This window comes from Sitophilus oryzae, unplaced genomic scaffold (genome assembly GCF_002938485.1).
Source record: "Sitophilus oryzae breed Bouriz unplaced genomic scaffold, Soryzae_2.0 scaffold_2006_pilon_pilon, whole genome shotgun sequence".
NCBI classification, from domain to species: Eukaryota; Metazoa; Arthropoda; class Insecta; order Coleoptera; family Curculionidae; genus Sitophilus; species Sitophilus oryzae.
In genome coordinates, this window is record NW_022146732.1 from 4,959,226 (window position 1) to 4,983,577 (window position 24,352).

Here is a 24,352-nt window from a genome sequence, read left to right on the forward strand (position 1 = left end):
GCCCGAGATCGATCATTAATCAAAGTTGAATCCATTAAGAGGGACGCCAGGCGAGCAAGACAAGCCGTAACTATTCGATCTATTAAGTGGGTTTTACTTAAATCGAGAATAATTGGAAATTGTCTTGCGAGCGGGAGAGGCGTTTAATTTTGGTTAATTCGGCCTGGACGAGAAAAAAAAATTGCTCGTCTGGTCAGGCCTGTCATTACGACACAGATGCCCGCTGACAGATAAAAATATCAAGAGATGCTATAGGCAACAAATGATTTCTTTTGCCGAAGACTTTTGACGAAGACCAAAAACTTGCCGAAAAAAAATACGTCTAATGGTTCATTCTCACTATACCTTCCGATTCCATTCCATATCCATTCCATATCCGTTCCGTATTTTTATTGTATTGACGCTATACGTAAGCTTCCATTCCGTATCAGTTCCATACTTTTTATTGTACCATTTATATCATTACGAAAGTTTTATGATTTAAAAAAGGTAATAGATTTAATTAAGACGTGATAGAATAAATAAATATCATCAAAATGTTAACAGAGCTGGTACAAATGTAAGAACTTGACAACCCTGTTTCCGATACGCTTCAGTCCGTCCGCCAAAACAATGTATGGAAGGAAAGGATATGGAACGGAAGGGAAATGGAATGGATAGTGTGCATTGTCCTATTCAGTTACATAATATAATATTTTATGTAAACAGAAGGTAGCTGTTGCATCGCCGACGTGGATGGACATAGAAAATCCCATGTAAATTTTAAAAATAATGCATAAGTTCTCCCCATTTTATTTAACAGTACCTACATTAAATGTATTTGAAACTTTTCAAAGAACTCCTTAAAATGAAGCAAATTGTTAATTTTGAATGATTTATACGAATTCGTGCTTGAGTTACAAAAATACTAAATTAAACAAAAAAATAATACGGTTTTGATTAGAATAGCAAACATGCCACCTTCAAATTCAATCTTTCGATGTCAAATTAAACTGGTTTCGAAATAGTTATTTATGTAACAAGTTGCGAAATGAATGTGTTTTAAGCACGGGACGCAAAATTACTGCACTTACTAATGTGTCGAGTGCTTAAAACTCTCTTTTCGCAACAAATTTCATACAAGATTTTTTGTGAAAGCGGATAATTTGAGATTTTCATGCTATTATTATTATTTATTTTTAAACATTTTTTAAAATGTTCTGGTAATCGGTTTCTAAGGCATTGTTTATGCATTGTTTAATGACAAAGTTCTTTCAGGTTCAAACGTCGCCGTATTTCCTACAAAGTTTTGTGAAAAAATGAGTGATAATGATGAGTTTTTGGATATTCAACAAGCTGCTGAAGCTGCGCGATCCACGTTAGTGCCCGAGAAGTCGAAAAACTTATACGAGACCACCTACAACAACTTTAATGTTTCATTTTTTACTTGTATAGGCACTAGTGTTTTAACGTTCTAACAAATCAGCTTGTTTGTTGTTGTTTATGAAATTGAACGATCTTCAAAAAAGGTCTGATATGATTTTTCGTTAAAAAATCTGATATGATTTCAGATTTAGTTAATAAAAAAAATATTATCTACAAAACTATATTGTCCCTTACGTAAGACAACTTTTTGTCAATAGAGCTGTCATGGGTTTGTTTGTATCTCACTGGAGCAAATCAAATGACACTAAAACTAAAAGTATTGGGCGCCAGGCAATGTAAAAAATACACAGTATTAAAATACTGACTATATTGAACAAAGCTGATCCCTAATTATTGTAATGTACATTGTAAAATGTTTGTTATGTAAAACAACGCTTCATCGTTTGTAAAAATCATAGTATCTATATTTTATTTTATTTCTAACAACTTTAATTTATGTTCCAGGTTAAAGTGTGGTTTCAAAATCGACGGATGAAACACAAACGTCAAACTCTGGGCAAACAGTCTGAAGATGGTGACGACAAAGACTCCGTAACGAGCGAAGGAAGCAAAAGTGCAAAACTGACCGACAAATATCTAGACGATGAAATGTCAAAGAAGAGTTGTCAGGGTTGTGAAATGCCTTCAACAGGTAAAATCATTTATTTTCAAATAATGTGTCTTTTTTCTTTCCTCAATATTAGCGACATCCTATACCAAAACATTGCGACCTCTAAGTTTTCTATCTCTGTGCCCAGCACTATAGCTTGTACAGGACCTTGATAGGGTCTACTACTACTTCCTCTGTGTCTAGCCTTCCTTTCCCAAATAGAAAATGTCTCTTGCAATCCAGAGCATCACAGTGACATAGTCTCACTTGACAGCCATATCTCCTGCCAAGACACCTGTTGATATCTATAGGAAAAATACCACTACATGCAGATATATTCCTAATGAATCATATCATAGTGTTGAACATAAAATATTTAAATTTCTTACTTCATAGATTACTTAGTTTGCCACTTTCCAACGAAACATATGAAATAGAAAGAGATTACATTAGGAATGTAGCTGAGTGTAATGGATATTCTCCTTCACTAGTTGATAAAATAATTAGAAAACGTAGGTATAGGTTAATGATTTCTGAAAATTCGACTTTTCAAGTGGAGAAAGATACGTGAAATTATTTTTCAATACCGTTTGATAGACAGTTATCCCGTGGTCTAAAAGGAACTTTTAAGAATGTCAATTATAAACTTGTGTATAGTGCTAATAATAAATTACAACAATTATTAGGTAATCCAAAGGATAAAACACCTCTACTGGAAAGGTCGGGTATTTATGAAATTTCTTGTAAAGATTGTAATCAGAAATATGTTGGACAAACTAGAAAATCAATATTAACTAGATTTAAAGAATATTTAGCTCAGATAAGATATGGTAGACCTGATAAATCTTGCGTTGCCGAACATATTGTTGATAAAGAACATTGTATAGATCTTAATAACTTAAAATTACTTAAACAAGTCTCAAATTACAGGCAATTAGATGCATATGAAAGCATCAGAATTAATAAATGTAAAGATAGTATGAACAGAGACAACGGTCCAATTCCTTCAAGTTCTTTGTTCCTACTACTCTAGTGGCGGAAATCTAACTGTTACGCTCGGTGGGTTCTGACCCGGTTGACTAGATCTTGCCACGTCCACTCTGTGGCCACTGAGCGAGTATATAAACGCTCCAATTGTAGATTTTATTTTAGTTTATTATCATCTGCTGATGATGCTAACATGGTTAGCGAAACGCGCATCCAGTGTAAAAGTAAACCTGTTCTAACCGCATTTTTTTCCTGCTAAATAGTATGTCTTGAAATCCTAACAAATAAAAAAACATAATTTTTGTAGGACTCTGCGTCTCACATGACGAAATACCCGACATTGCCTCGTCCAGGGGAAATAACAACAACACGCCTAGTGCAACAAATAACAATAATAGTACTGGAGCTTTCAGCAGCGGGAACTCTACAGGAGCCAGTAGCGTAGGTAAGATAGTTTATTTCCAGGGACATAAATAAATCTGGAAATTTCTAATATATTTCTTGATACAATCAACACAATTTTCTTTATACAGGGTGTTTCAAAAAAACTTGTGCCATCTCTCGTGGGGAGATTCTTCACGTAAAAATAAGATTTATTTTTTATATAAACATAGGTTTGATTCTGCTTTGTTTCGTAACTACAGGGGGTGTAATAATTCTTTTCCAAGTGCTTTTAGCGATTCGAATGAAATTTGGGGGCAAAAATTACTATGAGTTCTACATATTTTAATGCTAAAAAACTATCGCCAGATTTACCAAGGACGTGCATATGGGTTATCACTGGAATATTTTTCTAAAAAAGTCAGTGGTGCACATATTTTTTCAGTGCACGTCCCTGGTGGATATCTCGCGCTATAAGGAAAATATATTTTCTTATTTCTTGAAAATATTTAAGCTTTTTTTATGGTCTTTATCGCAAATAAATTAAGATTTTATCCTAGGGAGTGCAGCATCTTACGACAAATTACTCGAAGAGGACTCGAGATCAAACGAAGACTGTGTTGGACCAGGAGGACCAGGCGGAGGTCAGAAATCAAAAAAAGGAGGCGGTACCTTATCCAGTGTCCCTAGTACTACAAATATTAAAGTAAATGTTACAAAAAATTCAAATCCTCTTAGAGAAAATAATATTTTTTTTTGGAAATTTGTAGGTGGAAAACAGAAGAAACTCTCCAAATTCATGTGATAGAAAAGTCAGTTTAGGAAAGGTGTCACCCAACGGAAGTCACAAAGACGTGTTTATAGGACCTTTAAATCAGTCAGAATCTAGTAGTTCGTTAGTTAATATGAAGATGTCACCGAAAAATTCATCGGCAGCTCTTTCTCATACAAGTAGCACAGCTGGCTTACATTCAAACACGATAGGTACATTCTTTTATTTACATACATACATATCTATTAATTCATTCTTTACATATTTTTTTTTACTTTACTCTCTACTATATCGATGTGTGGCTATACATACTAACAAAACGAAAATTCTAAGAATTATATTTATATTTTCTTAGGTATCTCATCGAGTATGATGTACCCCGCCCAAATACAAAGATCCTCTCCAACAACTGCTACAGCAATTGCTTCAGCAACCGTAACCATTCAGAACATGCCACCAAACGCAGTTCCCCCATTTGCAGCTAGAGGTGCTTCGGGAGGTCACTTTGCGAACCACCAGTACCAAGTCAATCCTCATTCTCAAGTCGATTACAATAAAAGTAAAACTGGATATCAAATGACTCAGCAAATGTATAATGAAGGTAAATATTAATAATTATAAAATATGACCGGCTGTAAAAGTGGATATTATGATACTTTTAAAAAAAATTTAGTCAAAAATCAGTAATTACATCATCATGACCATCATTTTCAGCTTATTCAACCATTTCCAATTGTGATGTAGCCTCCCTCACATCCTCTGTTTGTAGTGGGGCCCATTGTTGTCTATTGTTGTCATTCGGGCCCTAATTATCCCTGCTAATTTCTTAATATCATGGTCCTATCTCAGGTGTGGTCTTCTTCTTTCTTCTTCTTCTTATAGTACCATCTTCTAATGAGCTAAAGGTTGGCAACAATCGCGACGAAACACTGTCTGTCCTGAGCAGCTCGAAACAGTTCGTGTGAGTTCAGTCCAGTCCAGTCTCGATACTTTTTCAACCAAGAGTGCTTGCGTCTCCCAAGTCCTCTTCTGATGCCTAGTAGAATGTTTAGGAGGTTCCTCACACATGACTATGTCCTTAACGAATTTAAGATGGTTAATTAAGATAATCTTCATCTATTTTTAATCCCTTGTTGGTCAAGTCCAGTTGACAGAAGATTTCTTCAAGTGTTACTGTAAACAGCTTTGGGGATATTGCGTCGTACTCCTTTGTCAACTGGGAACTATGGGGTTGTTTTATATGTCATTACTCTTCCTTTAGCTTCTTTATTTATTATTTAACTAATGTTAAATATATTTTAAGGTATGTACAATCCGGACCATGCCACAGTAAACGACACTCAAGGCTATACAAGGACACAAGGACATAACAACATGTCCAGGTCATCCAGAGGATCAAGGTCACAAAATTACCATCAAGGATACACTCAGCAACAGTACTATGCCTATACCAAAGCTCATGGAGCTGAAGGATATCCAGGTGCTTCGGTTCAGAACAGTTACGGACAAGGATATCACACATCCGAGCATGGTAATTTTTTTGTAAAATTGATTTAAAGATTTTGTTTTTTAATATTTATTTTTTAGGGGCATATAATCATTACCCTTATGCGGCGAGTAACATGTACAGTCCTGATGGTTCTGATAGTTTGCAACCACACATGGCTAATTCTCATGATGCTGGGTACTATTCAAACGAGAATATGCATCATAATATGCAGAAGGTGCAGGAGTTTCAACATCAGAACAAGGTAAATAATAATATCACATAATTTGTGTAGATCTTCAAAAAATCCTATGGGTATTTCAGAACTTGTACTGTAAGAAAATCTGCAAAATAAAGTAGTTATTTTTTGTAAACACTGCTGCGTTAACCAACGGAGACAAACTTGTCAGCAGTGATTTACTGATAAACAAATTTGCCTAACGGACAAAAAAATGCTTAACTTTTCGGGAAGTATATCTCTTCCCGTCGTCGGAAGCAAAAAAACACAAAGAACAAAGAAAAAAACTATTTAAAATATCTAAATACAACTTTAGTTTTTTCAACAGATACGTCAATAAAAACCGTTGACGTTCTGTTAAAATGACATTATATGAAGTTAAACTTCGAAATTAATAATTAAGGGTGTATTCCGTTGCTTACCTTGGTTATGGTTTTATGTTCCGTTTCTATCGGTTTCCTGAAAGTTTTCTTATTACGGAGCACGGTTTCTGAAAAATTCGGTTATAGTTCGTAGCAAATTGGGTTAAAAGCATGAAACTTGCCAGAGTTGTTATTTAGACCATTTTAAATGATTTGAGCCGCAGCACCCCAAATTTCACCCCTTATGATGATGGTTTTACTCATAGACTTAAAATAAAATATAGACTACACTATTTACATCTCAACGCGGACAAACAACCTTTTTTGTACACATGTTTACTTCTGGGTACAGTCGACCGAGCCTTCCTCATCCAGCCTATGTTGTCACGTCTTTAATATTATCAATATTTTTTTTCTTGTTATACACATATATTGAGATATTAATACTACAGTTTAATAAAGTAGGTTTTAATATTCCATAGATGTATTAAATAGTCCTTATACTACTAAATTATAAGTCGGATACTGTTTAATAAGGATAAGTTCTTTACAATATGACAACACCGATTAGAGGCGAGGGAGCCTATTCATTCATTTAATACCTTGTAGTACGTGTCGCACGTGTGCGGTAAAGCTTTGTTGCCGCTATATCTCCCCGGCTGTATTAACGCATTTTCTTAGCTTGTAGTCCTTAAGTGTTTATTTTATTGACTTTTTCTGTTCAAAAACTATAAAATATGGTTCGCCAGTGCCAAATTTGCAAGAAATTTGACTTAAATAATCCATTTAAGTCTTGAAACGACTTTTGACCGGTAGGCAACTCTCAATTTACCCATTGGCAGTCAGTGGCGTTGTTGTAGAAAGGCGCTTATTTAGATTATATTTTAGTAAAATGTAAAATCTGAATTTTTTCTCTTACATTACATTATTTACTTACTTACATTGTAACAAAATCATAATTATAACCCTGTTAATAATTAATAATGTTTTTATTAAAAATATATTCCGGATTATTCTAAAATTATCTTCAGAATCTAAAATAACATACAAGAATTTTAAAATGATATTACATTATGAAACAATATTTTTTAATATACCGGGTCGTCTCAAAAGTGGCTCAACCCTATAACTTTTTTTATTTTTTCAGATAAAAAATCAGATTTGTATGTTTGTAGGTATATGACATAAATTAGGATTTATTGACGTATTCAATTGTTTTTGGTCTCTTCCTGTTTTACCGAAATGATTACATCTTTTTATTTTTAAAGGCACCCTCGGTATATTGCTACTTTATTCGATAAAAAATGACACTCTGAATAGAATGACATATCATATGTCAACTTTTGACATTGTCGCTTAAAAACATATCCTATTTTAAATTTCAATCCAGTTTTTTTCAATCCACTAAGTTTTAATCAAGGAGCCTTGGAAAAATAGTTTTGATCGTCTAATAGGTTTCGTGTCTTGTCTAGGCCGGTTAAAAGATGTACAAATCGTATTTTTAATCATACATATGTCAATTTTTTCAAATGGAACAAGGGTGACTCATTAGCGTATTTGGAAAAAGCATTTTTTTATGAATATATTGATACCACACACTTGGTATTTCGAGTCAAATTGTCGTTATGAACTGCGTGTTACAATTACAATTAAACCATATGCGAAAAGGTCAAAAGTTGACATATATGTTATTCTATTCAGAGTGTCATTTTCTATCGAATAATGTAGAAATATACCGAGGGTGCCGTTTAAAAATTAAAAGTTATAGTCATTTCCGGTGAAACAGGAAGTGACCAAAAACAATTGAATGCGTCAATCAATCCTAATTTATTTCATATACTAACATACTAAATCTTGTTTTTTTATTTGAAAATATAAAAAAATTATGGGGATGAGCCACTTTTGAGACGCACCCGGTATAATAAAGACAGTACCGAGTTAAATAAATGTAGTTTTTATTTTATTCACTTCCTATCACCTTCCTTGCTGTAATGGAACAGATTTATGTTTTCTCTAATTTACATAATAAGACATCACTTAACCAGAAAAAAAATTACAACAATCATATTTTTTTTTTCTCTCCCTGTCGCCGATTCTATTATATCTGTGGAATAGATCCTGTTTTGATTAATATTAGGGGTTGTAAATGTTTGACTAAAATTAATAATTTATTATTAATTTCAAAAATTACCTAATTTCGATTATAAAACGAGTTATAAAATTTCTTCTATAACGTGTATTTTATTATTTTTATCCATTTTGGACTCTAAGACGTTTTTTCTAAACTTTTATTTAAAAAACCTGTCCTAAATCTTAATAAAATATAAAAAAGTTTAAATACGATATATTTTTAATTTAATTATAGCCTCATTAAAATAAAAAAATTACCCGGCTATGATACGGAGAGTTCAGGTGTACTTGAGAAACGAAAGACAGTGTTGTGTTTCTCAGCAGAGTGGTCAGGGAACGACCGTTACGACAGAGACAACCTATCTATCGATCGTGTCGCACTCGTTATAACCTAAAACAATAACACAACAATAACAAGACAGTGTCTGACCGCATGTTCCAGCTATTTATGAATGAGATGCTCAGTCTATATTTTATTTTAAGTCTATGGTTTTACTCTTTTTTTACAAAAAAGATTAAAAATATTCAAAATTTTAATGCCAACGCCAATTGTATAATATTTGGTGACATATTTTTATAACATTTAACTAAAAACTAATAACTCAATTATTAATTATTGTTATTAATATTATTATTATCAATAAACAAAGTTAAACTGATATGCTTATCATCCCTACCCTAGAAATAAACGCAATATCGTAATTTTTATACGTTTAATAATTTTTACCTGCTTTAAGTGACGCCACTGACAGTTTATAGTGAAATAAACAAAAGAAGCAATATAAATTAATATATTATAATAATTTATGTTGAGCAACAAACAAAATATTAATCATTAAACCGTTTGGCGGTGAGTAGATTTTTCATTACAATAGGTACCTACACTAAATTATTATATGGCTTCGGTTTTATTTTTTTGTTTTTTAATGTAATATTTGCTTCTTTGTAGCATGAAAAGAAAATGAAAAAATATAAAAATAAAATAACGGTGGCAGTACCGCATCGCCTAGATCGCTTAATAGATTGGAAAAAATGTTCAGAGAAATCTGTCAGATTGGTAGTGGAAAAACTGTTTGTCCTGCACATAATGCAGTTGTTTCGCTTCGAAATAAAGCATATGGTACTTTAGCTTCCAATTTACTACTTTTAACTAATTACAATCACGTACTTCCATCTGGCATGCAAATTAATCATCTTAAAGGGGAAGGAGAAATTGAGCAAACATTAATCGAAAAAAAAGCACTGTGGCACAAAGCATGCAACTTAAAATACGTTTCACCAAAATTTGACATACTCCTCTCTTCATTATTTAAATCTATTGAGGCAGCATGTTGCTGTGAGTCTCAAGAACAATTTCAGGCATCTATTTCGCAACAAAGGGGGGGGGGAATAATTCCGCTCGAGCAACAAGATCAACTGCACCATTGGTAAATGTACAAAAGATGTTTGTTTCATATGCACTGAAACAGGTAATAAAAAAAAATGTTTTATATTTGTGTGCTACTGAGAAAATTTATAAGAAAGTGGGGTACTCTACTAAAATTCTTGGTGATACGTGCCTTCTAGCCGTGGCGTTGGCGTTTTTTTTTAAATCTTCATGTTCGAATTAGTCAAAAAAGACACTAAAATTAAACAAAAATATTGAAATAAATTTGTGAAAAATTTTAACCCCTTAAAAATTAAATAAGGTTTGCAACCCTACCCCAGCGGGTGAAATTTTAGGTGCTGCGGGTAAAATAGCTTAAAATGACCTATTAAACAACTGTGGCAAGTTTCATGCTTTTAACCTAATTTGCTACGTTTTTTTATGGACCGCATGTACTATTATAACTGTCACCAAACTAACCCGCGCAAGAAGGCTGGTTTTACTGGTTTTTGTTTGTCAATCAATGTCATTTATGTGACAGAAATCAAGCAAATATTGGAAGTTCGAGTGAAATTCTCATTTAATTTCTAAAATTTGTAATAATATTTTGTATTTACAACCAAAGGCAATGGAGGTAGGCAGTAAAGGTAAATAAATTTCATTAACTAAATAGAATGACTTTTAGGACCATTTAAATTTATCATGCAGCCGTTGTTTCTTAAAGTCAGGTACATGAAAAACAAGACAACAAGATATCGCGAATGTTTTGTAATCTATAAAAATATAAATATTGATTAGATTTGTTTATTTATTATTGATCTGTTTTAATATTGGACCTGCAAATCTTCACTTGAGCTGTTTAACGAGTTTAACAGTTTATTAATAAAGTACTTTTCAATATTAAACTACATTGAAAAGAAGAAGCAAACGTAAAAGCAGAGAATAGGTACATTAAAAATGCATAAAAGATAAATTTTATAATAGAGGTATTGAAATTTAGAAAACGTCAACATTTGACGTTTCCAGTATTTTACCAGAGAGAACACTAATAACTAAAGTGAGAGAGACCGATCAACGTTAATTTTTGAAGACTGTGTTAGTGGCGCGGCCTTTGGCGTCTAACCCGAACTATGAGCGCATTACCGATATAGTAGGTTGCATTCATACCTATATACTGGCGCCAAAAATTTAAAATTTGTATATTTGAACCAAATCTTAATCGTTCAAGCTTATAATAAGAAATATTCGTAGTTTTTTTAGATTATTTTGTTGACAACTAAAATTTATTATTAGACTTTAAAGCATTAAAACCTATAAATAAAATACTGTGTAGGAACATAATAATTTATTTAACTCCATACTCCTTGCCAACTCAAGGCTGCAATCTTCAATATCTTTTTTATCTAACTTGGTTGGGAGTGAACAGGAAAGCACGGATGGGAGCTCGCCTAGAGTATCAGTAGGTATCCCGCAGGTATTCAATGTTTTTGATAGTCTTTATTCTATAACAAGAACCTATCAGTTGAAGAAAATAATTTGTATTACTGGTAATAATACCAGGTATAATACCTAATCGTTCCATAGGTATCAGAAAAGAATGTGATGTTTTACTTTTACAATCGGATTTATTCTATAGGTTATGCTTATGTAAATTAGCAATGTACGATTATTATGTGTACTCACTATTACTCTTAGGTATATTAAAATAATTACCTTAAAAAACCTTTAAAGGAAACGTTTTTTCTGGATCTCAACCACAAAACAAAAATTACAAAAATGCCGAATAATCGTGGAACCTGAAATAATCAATAATGACAATAATCTTCTCTTCTGACAAGCTAAAAGAACAGGCACCTTCAGTCCAAAACAATTTATTACTCCGATTATCAACAGATTTTAGTTATCTCCTTCTAGAGCTAAGAAATGGAAAAAGCTACTGACAATCTAATTATTCCTGTCAAATGTTTAACTTGCAAAGTTGAAAACTTCCTTTTTTGACCGCCTAAACGCTATGCGCGTCTGGGATGCGCGGTGACAAAATAAACTTGTCTACGAAATTCCCTATTCCACAAGCCCTCTCACTTTAGTTATTAGTTTCTCTCTGTATTTTACCAAACCGTTCCGTATCAAACCGATGTTTTTCAGGAACCGCTCTCTACCGTAGTTTACCGGTCTGGTTCGCCTGGTTTTGCAACGGAATACACCCTAAGTATCATTATTAATTTCCACAAAATTTGGTGTACAAAAAATAACTTTTTATTTTTAAATGTTCCAGTTGCGAAAAAAAAACAGAATTTTTTTCTAGATTTAAAAAAGGTGGATCTCACTAATACTCTTAGGAAACAAGTTAATTATTTAAAAAAAAGCAAAATACTGACAATTTTTTAAAAATAAGTAACAAATCATATAATTAAAAAATATATATTTATTATGTTTCTAGGTTGGTTACTATGACACGGCTTCATATTCCTCCAACCAAATCCCACCCAATGGCGACCAGGCATACTCCATGACACCGGAAATGTTCCCCGGAAGTAACAGCAACCCCGCCGGAGTGATGACGCCGCCATCAAGCGTCAACACGGACAACGCAGAAAACTACAACAGTTTTCATCAGTTCTACGCAGGAGAGAACAACGGCAGCAGCAACACACACATAGCTCCGCCAGAAAGCAGCAACAGCTCTTCTGATTTTAATTTTCTCAGCAATCTGGCTAATGACTATACACCAGAGTACTACCAGATCTGATGTAATAGTGTTTTCGATAGTTCGGTGTGTTGTTTGTGAATGGTTTGGTGTAAAAGTTGTATAAATTTTTTGAGTGATAATGAATATACGTCCTGGTTATCGTGCAATAATATCGTGTATTGCAATTTTCTTGTTATAATATGTTGTCATTTTACTGTTTGTCATTTTACACAACTTTGTTTAGACTTGTCGAAGCCCTGAGACTGTATCCCTCTCATACAATCTACATCTGTTACAAAAATGTGGAGGGTGAAAATCTAAATAAAAAAGTAATTTTTAGTAAATTCCACAATAAAAGACGGTTTTCTAATCCAATCAAATATAAATAAATGTATTGTTCAGACATTTGTAGATGTTAATAAGGCTACCTTGATTTTTCAAACACCACATAACATTTTTTAATATCTATTTAAAACAAATGCCCTCTATACCGGGTTCGTCTCAAAAGTGGCTCTCCCATATATCTTTTTAGATAAAAAACGAGATTTGGTTGTTAATATATGACATAAATTAGAATTAATTGACGTATTGAATTGTTGTTTTCGGTCACTTCTTGTTTCACCGAAAATGACTGCAACTTTTGATTTTCAAATAGCACCTTACCTATTTTTTTTTTACTTTATTCGATAGAAAATGACGCTCTGAATATAATGACTTATCGTATGTCAACTTTTGACATTTTTGCTTAAAAAATCGTATTTTAAATTTAAATCTGTGTTAAAAACACTAATTTTTAATCAAGGAGCCTTGGAAAAGTAGATTTGATTGTCTAATGTTTTTCGTGTCTTATCCTGGCCAGTTAAAAGATGCCCAAATTGTATTTTTAATCATATCTCAATTTGTTCAAATGGAACGAGGGTGGTTCTTTAGCATATTTTGAAAAATATTTTTTTAGGAATAGTTTGGTACCACACACTTGAGGTCTGTTCTCAGAAGAATCCCTGACTAGTCAGCGCGTTTCTCATTGGTTAAAATGCGTAGAAACCAGACTAACAATCAGGTTTCTACGCATTTTAACCAATGAGAATCGTGCTGACTAGTCAGGGATTCTTCTGAGAACAGACCTTTGGTATTTCAGTCAAATTGTCGTTATATTTATGGTTACTGCACACTAAATTAAAATTTAAAATGCTATTTTTTAATTAAAAATGTCAAAAGTTGACATATGCTACGTCATTCTATTCAGAATGTCATTTACTATCGAATGAACTAAAAAATACTAATGGTGTCTTTTAAAAATCAAAAGTTGTAGACATTTCCGGTGAAACAGGAAGTGACCGAAAATAATTGAATACGTCAATCAATCCCTAATTTATGCCATATACTAACATTCCAAATCTCGTTTTTTATCAGAAAAAATAAGAAAGTTATAGGGGTGAGTCATACTTTTGAGACATCCCCGGTATGTTAAATTGTTAAACTGAAAGTGCACGATTGTTTTAAAGTAATTTCAATATGCATTATTTGTGATAAAAATAATAAGATAATTATCATATTATTATAAATTAAAAAAAAAACATTTTTGACAATCTTATTAGATTTGTTTATTTGTACATATTACATAAAATTATGAAACAATCGGTTAGCAATCGAATTTTACGTAGATAGATTATACATAAATTAAAATGTAAATAATTATACATGTTGTACATTTCAATTAGTTTTTGGTATTTTTTACCTTTTTTCAATGCACAGTGTACTTAGCATAAACATTTAAGAGAAATATACTTTACCTTAAAAATGCTCAGTTAAAAATAATTGAATTCAATAAAAATTACGGGAAATTATAAAAATTAGCACTCATATTTCGGTAATAAATATTCTCTAAAGGATATATTTTTTTTCTTTTTAGTTACCCTAAAAATATCGTTCGCGATAATGAAAAAAAATTCTGGTAAACTTTGAGCTCTTAATATTAATATTAAGAGAAAACATTTTTTTTTAATTGTATTGCGTTCTAACAAATCAGCGTATTGTAAAAATCAATACATATTCCTGTAGGAAATTCAACAGTCTTCAAGAAAGGTCTGATATGAATTTCCATTTAATCAACTAGTTTGAAAGTTATTGAAGGTAGAAGTTCAACTTCAAATCGCGACCCTGATTTAGTGGGCTATGGACGTTTTAGGTATCGAAGATCATTAAAAATATCAATATACAGGGTGGTCCGAACTGTATACCGGAAACTTCGGCAGCATATTCTGCAGATAAAAATAAGTAAAAAAGTTCGTATAAATGTATGCCCTAAAATGCTTAGTTTCGGAGATACAGGGTGTAGAAGTTTCATTTTTATTTAGATTTTTTCCAAATAATTTCTGAAGTAACGTCAACATTTGGATGAAAATTGGTGTCTGGAAGTTTTTTGACAGGAGAAATTTGATTTTGATGTCAATATGACTCCTATTTGTACAGGGCGCCATCTACATGTGTTTTTACTGTTTTGGAGAGTAATAACTTTTCGTCCGTACCTGTATAAAACTACTGAGTGAAAAAATATACATTTCTGTGATTTTTCACGTAAAAAATGTCTCTTGGTAAAAGTCGCTACGAACAACCGTTCTCAAGATATTTAGAATGGAAATAGTCAATACATGTCATTATTAACAACTTTTTATTTTTTTTAATTAATCTTAAATTTTTCTGAGAAAAAATAATGATGAACAACTTTTAGCACAAAAACAATTCAAATTTATGATTTCAGCCTAATAACTATTTAGTCAACATGCTTAATTTATGACAAAGATGACAGGTTTTGATAATTTGGATTCTAAATATCTCGAAAACCGTTACTCGTAGCGATTTTTACTAAAAGACATCTTTTACGTAAAAAACGTAAATGCATATTTTTTTACTAAGTTGTCTTATACGGACGAAAAGTTCTTACACTTCAAAACAGTTAAAAATGTGTAGATGGCGCCTCCTACAAGTAGAAGTCATATTGACATGAAAATCAAATTTGTCATGTCAAAAAACTCCCAGACACCAATTTTCATCCAAATATTTACGCTACTTCAGAAATTATTTGGAAAAAATCGAAATAAAATTGTAACTTCTACACCCTGTATCTCCAAAACTAAGCATTTTAGGACATACATTTATACGAACTTTTTTACTTATTTTTATCTGCAAAATATGCTGCCGAAGTTTCCGGAATACAGTTCGGACCACCCTGTATATAAAAACAAAATATAAATTTATTAAAGAATTAAATACATTAATTTAGGCCGGAGAAATAGTTTAGTTTAGTTTAGTTTATTAATTCCTTTTAATATAAATACATGGTACTTAGATTATAGGATCGTCGATAAATATATATACAGAAAACAACAATTTTTGACAGAAAATCATACAAATACAAATATAAAACAACTATACATGTTTTTATACACAAACAAAAACAATTGTAAAGAAGAATCATTATTATATATGTGCTGACAAGCCTGGAATTTCCGGCTCCCGGAAGAATTCGTCTAGAGTGTAATAGCTCCTTGATATAAAAAATTTCTTTAAATTAAACTTATTTTTTTTTTTGTTTAGGTTTAGAGAGTTAAACTCTACGGACACTCTTCTCATTTTGTTTACTTTAAATGTCAAGTAGAATACCTTTTTGATCAATAAAATATACTAATATACTAAGAGAAAATATATAAAAATTATAAACTTACTTTACTGTCATTATGACACTTGGGAACTCCACTCAACTGAACAGCATGACTTCTTGATTCATTCTCCTTGGAGAGAGCCGAGACTCTCCTATGTTGTACTTGTTAATTATTCTACATATTGATATTTACAACAATAAGAATCGCCAATAAGTCGTCAACTTATTCTAGTCTAATTTTCATTGTGCAAATAATTTGTTTATAGAAATATATTTTATTTAATATATTGGGTGATTTATTTTAATGATAATTCTTGCTCTTGGCATTATGATAACTTTTTTTACACAATTTTTTATATTTTTTCACGAAATAATGGCTCAAAAACATAAAATATCCTATTTTTCGTAAAGTTCATCAAGTGTTTTTGGTAAAATCTTGATTTTTTTTACGAAATACAAATAATCGTAACGAAAAATATATTTTTTCTATATTTAATCAAGTGGCATTAGAATTGTTTTTCACCTGGTAATGACTTAAAAAAATTAATAACTTCTTAAGAAATCCTAAACCAATAATACTTGTTTGCTTATATTATTTATTTACACTTGATTATTATGTAATGTAAGATAATTACGATTAATTATAATTTACAACCAAAGCCATGGTCAAATAATTTTTTTTTAATCAAAATAACTTTTAATATTTAAGTAACGTAATACTACCCTCTTTTAATTTTCGTTACCTTTAACAGATTATATTTTTCTATAACAAAAATTTTACAATGTTAATTACAATAATTAGGAATCATCCTCATTCAATATACACAGAAAAAAATCATTTCTATATTCAAGAACAATCATACACTTAAAATTTTACACTTTCTTTAAGGATAGTATTCTTTCCATGAGTACAACAAATATTTGAAACTATTTTACTTTTACACTTGCTTTTTAAATATAGTTATAATCACTTTAAGTAATTTTGAATCTAAAAAAAAAGAATAAAATGACTTATATTTAAGAAAAACTTATATTACTATCAAGTGAATAAATCCTTTACCAACGAAGAAACTATTATTAAATGAAGTATAAATGTTTTTATATAATAATAAGTAGGTATTCTTAACTTTTTTAAAACTTTTACTTGAAATCGGTGTATTAAGACTTTAAATAAGTATATTATTCTCGGCGCGAGAATAACACCCCATTTCCAAGAGTTACTATTCTTATATTAAGTGACCATCCCCAACAGCAACAACGCAACAGTGCATTCCTGATTCCTATCTTCATTTGGTTTCTGTTTCTCCTCTGTGGCACGAGACTTGGGTACTTTATATAAAGTTTTTTTGTATTCATTTGTGCTTGTGATATGTTAAAATAGAGGACCTTCTTCAGGCATGGGAGATGACGGATTTGATCCCAAAATTTCAAGGTAATTTTAGCAATAATCCTACATTATTTGATGACATTGGTTTGAGGTTAGGAGGACTCCATTTTAATATGCATTATTTCTTATACACTGGTGGTAAACTAGGTATGTACGCTTTTGGAATGATTCAATTATGTTTTAACAATTTTTATTACTGTTTCTCGTTTTTAATTAGCGATGCCGCTGTCCAATATCTACCTATATTGGGAAATTACACAGTTTTATTGTATTTTCTTATTACGAAAAGCATATAATTTGGTAGGTGATATTTGGCTAATCTAATTTAAAAAGTATTAGCCATATTCGGGGTTATTCTGGTGATATTTCAATATTCATTTTAATTTAAATTTCTCTTAACCTCCAACCAATGTCATCAAATAATGTAGGATTTTTGCTAAACTTACCTTGAAATTTTGGGATCAAATCGTCATCTCCCATGCCTGAAGAAGGTCCTCCATTTTCACATATCACAGGCACAAACGATAACAAAAAAACTTTATAATTTTATAAACTACCTAGTCGGCGCGTCTAGTAACTAACCTAAAAGTTAGAAGAGGCTTTATATTATAGTAGGTGATATTACACTTGAATAAGGTAATTATTACATTACACAAATTATTTCTATACTTAATGCAATAATTTGCTAATTTACAAATAAGTATAAGTAGTACTCAAAACAAGATTTTTTTTATCGAATTGTCTGGAGTGTAATTATAATCTTAATTTCAATACTAGGTAAATCTTAAATAAAAGATAAATTTTCTTAGCTTCTAAGGATAAGGTTTTCTTTAAAAGAAGTATAACTAGATTTGCGGAATGGGGAAACTAGCATATCGTTGGTTCAAGATTAATAATCTTTAAGCCAGTTTAGCTTTTTTTCCGTGTAGTCATTTATTTCCAACCATGACTGTTTTTTATTTATATCTTGCCTGGTGTAAAATACAAACAAATCCATGACGGCTCTATTGAAGAAAAGGTGCCTTACGCAAGAGGCAATATAGCTTTTTAGATAATAACTTTTTTATTAACAATCATCTTCAATAACTTTCAAACGAGTTGATTAAATGAAAAATCATATCAGACCTTTTCTGAAGACCGTTTAATTTTCTACAAGAATATGTATTGATTTTTACAATATGCTAATTTGTTAGAACGCAATACATTTCCAAAAAAAAAATAGTTTCCCCCTGCTTTTTAAATGGGAAATTGAAAATCACGATGAGAAACCTCTTAATATTAATTTAAGAGATCAAAGTTCACCAGATTTTTCCATCATTGTGTAAATAAAAAGAAAATTTTTAGGTGCATAGTTTTATTGGAAAGTATATTTCTGGAATGAGGATAGGAGAATTTTTTTATTGATGAAATTGTACATAATCTTATACATAGCGCCACTTCGATCAAATATCTTTATTAGGTTTAAGCTGTTTCTGTTATGTAAATAATTTTTAAATACGTAATTAATGATAATGAAGTTTCTGTACAGCTAAATTTTAGCCCACACATTCGTACGTCTAGCATTCTAAATCGTAAATATATTACTTTAGCTTTATTTGTGTGTTTTTTTCTGTTCTTCTAATAATTTTTTAACTCCATTATATCTTCTAAATATTGTTCTCTACAATTTAACCTGTTAAAAAAATATTATAAATACAAAAAATGTCTTGAAACCAAAATAATAGGTACTAGGTATTTGCTATAGCTAGCCCCCCCCCCCCCATAGTTACTTTGCTATAAATATCGTATTCTTAAATTACAAAGAGTGTTCAAAATTCCACGCCAAAGTTTCTAAAATATAAAATAATTCTTCTTCGTTTTTTTAAAAATGGAGCATCCGGTATTTTTTTTTGTTAAATGTAGAATTTAAAATAACCAAACATTGTTATATATAGGGGAAAGCCTCCTAAGTTGGACCGCATCCTAAATTGAACCACCACTTTTATTTTTATATTAACGGACTAAAGCGGCCTCTGTTGACCGATATTTGTAGCTTACATCTTATTTAGCACCAGTAAGGAGGCGCCCGTCAGTAGTTTTCTTATTAACCACAGAGTCGTATATTTCATGTTTTTGCTCCGGTTGATGTAATATTGTTATAAGTTTCGCTAAGGCATAATATTACACTGGTAAGTTGATATTCCATTTTTAATGGACATACAGTTTAAGCAGGCTATTAGCTATTGTTTAGTCATATAATTTAACTGATAATTGTAACAACACCTTTTTGAAGTTATAAATATTATTCAAGGTTATAGTTTCCTAAATTGAACTGTTAGAAGGTTCTTATATCGGACCGGTCCAAATTAAGCAACTGTGTTTTATTTCAAGTTAATATGACAGAATGTGCAAAATATGGGAAATGGAGTGAACAAAATATGAATAAAGCGTTAATCGCATTTCAGAATGGTGCTGCCGGGTTAAATGAAATAGCTAGGAGATATAAGGTACCAAAGGCAACGCTGAAACGAAGAATTGATGATACGAATAAGAATGTTCATGGAAGCGAAAAAAAATTTGGTCGTCAGAATTAGAGAAGGAGATAGTTACACATGTTCTGGAGCTTGAACGGAGGCTGTTTGGAATAACCCGTAGTGATTTAAGAAAGCTGGCTTACGACGTCGCTGAAGCAAATGGGATTCGACATAGATTCAAGAATGGACAAGCCGGTAAGAAGTGGTATTATTGCTTTATGTCGCGACACAAAGAGTTATCGCTTCGTCAGCCAGAACCTACTTCATCGGCCAGGGCTCTAGGGTTTACCAAAGAACAAGTTAAACTTTTTTTGATTGTCTTACTGCTCTTTTTGATAAGCATAACTTTGGTCCATCGGAGATATATAATGTCGACGAGACTGGTCTTTCTACAGTCCAGAGACCACAGAAAATTGTTGGACGAAAGGGCAAGCAACAAATAGGATCTTTAACAAGTGGCGAACGAGGCGTAAATACTACGTGCGTTTGCTGTTTTAATGCTGCCGGAATGAACATTCCACCGATGTTAATTTTCAAACGCATCAGATTTAAAGATGAACTCAAAGAAGACGCACCTCCAGGGACAATATTTGCTTGTTCGGAATCGGGATGGATAACCAGCGAATTATTTGTAAAATGGCTAAAGCATTTTATTAATTTCGTAAAACCGTCGAAAAATAAAAACGTGCTTTTAATTATGGACGGTCACACAACACACACCAAAAATCTGGAAGCCATAACTCTAGCTAGAGAGAATGGAATAATTATGATGTCATTACCAGCTCACACCACACATAGGATGCAACCGTGTGATATTTCATTTTTTAAGCCCCTTAGCTCATATTACAATCAAGCAGCTGATAAGTGGCTTCGTGCCAATCATAGCCAAAATATTACACAATTTCAAGTATCAAGGCTACTTGGAGAAGCGTATGCTAAAGCAGCATCGGTCGGAAACGCCGTTAGCGGCTTTGCAAAATGTGGCATATGGCCTTTAGATCCCAATGTTTTTGACGATAATGAGTTTGTTAGTCTTCCCAGTGATAACATGGATTGCATAAATACCCCAAAAGACCAAATAGAACCTAAAACACAAGCAGTGGCGCAAGAAGTTTTTACTAGCGTCAATAGCCCCTTGGAAATCCCATCTACCTATACCTTGGAAGAATCAGTGGAAGCAGAATGTTCCACAACATCCTTCCCAAAATTTAAATCTGTGTCCGAAATATCTCCTATGCCAGTTTTGCGCCGAAAGACACGCACAGTCACTTCTAATGGCACTACATAAGAAGCAACGTAAAAAGGTGGTTCCTTCTAAAACTATTCGAAGTGTATTTTCCTCCGCAAAGGGAACTACCAAAGGAAAGTCATCTGCGTCATTGCAAAAGACTCGTAAAAGGCACCGACCTTTGCTTCAGCCACAGGAATGGTCAAGTGAATCTGACAATGAAGATAGTCTTTGCATTGTTTGTCTACATCCATTTTCACAGTCCAATCCAGGGGAAGAATGGATTCGATGCACCTCATGTAAAAAATGGGCTCACTTGAAATGCGCTAATGGCCGAAACAGTATTTTTTATCGGTGCATAAATTGTGAATCTGATCACTCTGACAGTGACTAACTGATTCGTTCCATGTTATGTGTGTTATTATCCTATAATACTACTAATTTTTTTTTTGAGATATGTTATTAAGTTTGTTGTCTACTTATATCTTTAACTTCCTATAGAACGTTGTCTTTGTTTTAATAAATATTTTCCTTAAATAATTTGAAATTAGGATGGTTCAATTTAGGAAACCTATGGTTCAAAATAAGAAACCAAGATCCCAAATTGGACAAGTGACTTAAAATTTTTATTCTTTATTTTTTCCCAACCAAATAGATTTTTAAGGTGTTTCAAACCAAATATGCGCTTATGACATTTTCTAATGATGGCATATATTTTTTTGGAATAAATTGGGTCATAGAGATTTTTTTAAAAAAACATATTTGCTTAAGTGGTTCAATATAAGGACCTTTCCCCTACCGTCTTTCAAAGTCATTTTAGATTTTTTTTTTCATTCAAAAACACATCCTCATTTGCGTTACATTTTTAAAAATGTAAAATGAATAATCTCCGACGCTGAATTATATGTTTATTCAGCCCCTAAGACCGATCGGTACGCCACTGCCAGGGGCGGTTGACGCTCTCGAACTTACAGATGACTCACTCAACCCCCGAAGCAAAGTGGGCGGCAATCAATCACTGTCAAACACCTTATTTCCAATATCTACGTAGGATAGGCGTCAGTGTTCTATGATTTGCACTATGTGTATATTCCTCATCAATTCAATCAAGCCATAGCACGAGTTTGAGGGCATCGGATTTGAGAAAAAAGTTTTTTGTTTTTGTTGCCATTTTTTAATTTAAATTTTGTTATACAGAGGGTCCTTGAACAGTGCGTTTTTGTAGGTCCTACAAAAACGAACTTAGAAATGTTGTGAAATACAAAAACTTGATTTTTTTATATATACGTTTTTTTATATAAGTTACTTTGAAAGATCTAAAAACGAATTGTGAAAGATTTTTTAGAAGGGGTGAAATAAATAAATATTTTTTTTCGAAATTTCGGAGAAACGGTAAGCACTAATAGAAAAAAAAAGTTCAAATAAAAGTTGTAAAGCGTCTAATTTTGCATAAAAGTGGTCTCTATATTTTTTTCTCAAATCAAAATTAACTGAGATAGGGGTTCTAGAAGGTAGGGGATGACAGTTTTATTGAAACATTCTTTTCAAAGTTCTTACCGTTTCTCCGAAATTTGAAAAAAAAAACACTTTATCTATATTTTTCACCCATTCTAGGGGGTAATTTAAAAAAATCTTAATTGAATTTTATCATTTTCCAAGCAAATTGAGTAAAAATGTTAAATATATGAATCTTTTAGCAACTTATATATTTTTTTTTAATTTCTACTGTGATCCCCTAGCTTCTATACACCCTACCTCGGTTAATTTTGATCTGAACAAAAAAAAAGTATGGAAATAATTTCTATTAAAATTGGACGCTCCACAACTTTTATTTGAACTATTTTTTCTACTTCTTACCGCTTCTCCGAAATTTCGAAAAAATAATTTTATTTATTTATTTCACCCCTTCTCGGGGATGAATTTAAAAAAATAGTTTACAATTCGTTTATAGATATTTCAAAGTAATTCATAAAAAATCATAATCCAATAAAATTGTCATTTGAAAATAAAAAAATTACGGGCATGCTGATTTTTTCAGTTTGTTTTGTCAGCGACTGTGTCTTCTGAGTGTAAAATTAACAAAATCGGAAATTTTCCCCTTGCGGTTTTTGAGCAATAGGGGTGGTTTTTTTAAAACTGTACTACAACAAAATAATTAGACGCAAATTGTACAGAAGAACATTCTCTATTTTTTTATAAGTTTATTATTTCCGGACTATGAGCCCTTTGGGGTGGTTTTCAAAAAGTTTGTTTTACAGCAAATTGACTCGTATGAAAGTTGTTCATAGACAAGCAACTTTTCCTCATGATTTTTTTTAGCTTCATTGTTTTTGGAGATAGCGTCCAGTTCATGAACAAATTGGGGTAGTTTCATAATTTTTGTTTAGTTCTACAAATTTACCAACTTAAAGGTGTTCATATTAAAATTACATGCAAACTTCTCTATGATATGTATTTATTTCCCCAAAACGAATGATGGAATTCATCAAGTGAATGAATATTATGATTTTTTTTATTTGTATCGTCTTCTTTTTTGTGATGGACCTCTGATGTATGAAGTAAAGTCGTCGTCGTCAAAATATAGTTCATAAGACAAAGGTATATGTACTCTTATTTTGAACGAGTTTCCTAGGGTGAATTTGCTGAAAAAAGAGTAACATTGAAAATTACCATAATTTATTGTTCATGAACTTGTTCAAGCTACAAAAAAAATCATGAAGAAAAGTTGCTTGTCCATTTATTATGAACAACTTTCATACGGGTCAACTTGCTGTAAAACGAACTTTTTGAAAACCACCCCAAAGGGCTCGTGAAACGGCCGCTAAGTCCGGAAATAATAAATTTAAAAAAAATCATTAGGCAAACTTATAGAGAATGTTATGTACAGAGTGGGTCAAATTCGACGCTTTTAAATGGAAACACCCTTTCCTATAGGAGATAGACAAAAACTAATATCGGTGTCTGGAGCTCAATTTTTGTCAAAAACATGATGGTGAAAACCGCATATCGATATGTGTTACCGTTTAGGAGTTACGGGGTGTTTTTCAAAAATATGCATTTTTAACAAATCGCTATAACTTTTTTGCTATGGAAAATTTTGTATTTTTATTAAAACATTTCCAAAGCACCTTTTTACGT

General features: G+C 31.8%; 2 protein-coding genes across 2 annotated transcripts in view; both read left to right on the forward strand.

The window, feature by feature from the left end:
- The window catches only part of LOC115883903 (homeotic protein proboscipedia-like), a 17,149-nt gene extending 4,171 nt beyond the window's left edge, over positions 1–12,978 (forward strand). The window contains exons 3-10 of the mRNA XM_030902329.1: positions 1,870–2,056; positions 3,309–3,446; positions 3,943–4,088; positions 4,153–4,366; positions 4,510–4,755; positions 5,458–5,685; positions 5,742–5,905; positions 12,177–12,978. Coding sequence (XP_030758189.1) covers positions 1,870–2,056; positions 3,309–3,446; positions 3,943–4,088; positions 4,153–4,366; positions 4,510–4,755; positions 5,458–5,685; positions 5,742–5,905; positions 12,177–12,485 — 1,632 coding nt within the window. The 3' untranslated portion in view covers positions 12,486–12,978. The remainder of the gene's footprint in view (positions 1–1,869; positions 2,057–3,308; positions 3,447–3,942; positions 4,089–4,152; positions 4,367–4,509; positions 4,756–5,457; positions 5,686–5,741; positions 5,906–12,176) is intronic.
- A 7,167-nt stretch (positions 12,979–20,145) lies between these two features.
- LOC115883904 lies at positions 20,146–21,274 on the forward strand. Its single transcript, XM_030902330.1, has 2 exons — positions 20,146–20,181; positions 20,327–21,274. The coding sequence occupies exons 1-2, from the start codon at positions 20,146–20,148 to the stop codon at positions 21,272–21,274; spliced, it is 984 nt and encodes a 327-aa protein (XP_030758190.1).
- The last annotated feature ends 3,078 nt before the right edge of the window (positions 21,275–24,352 follow it).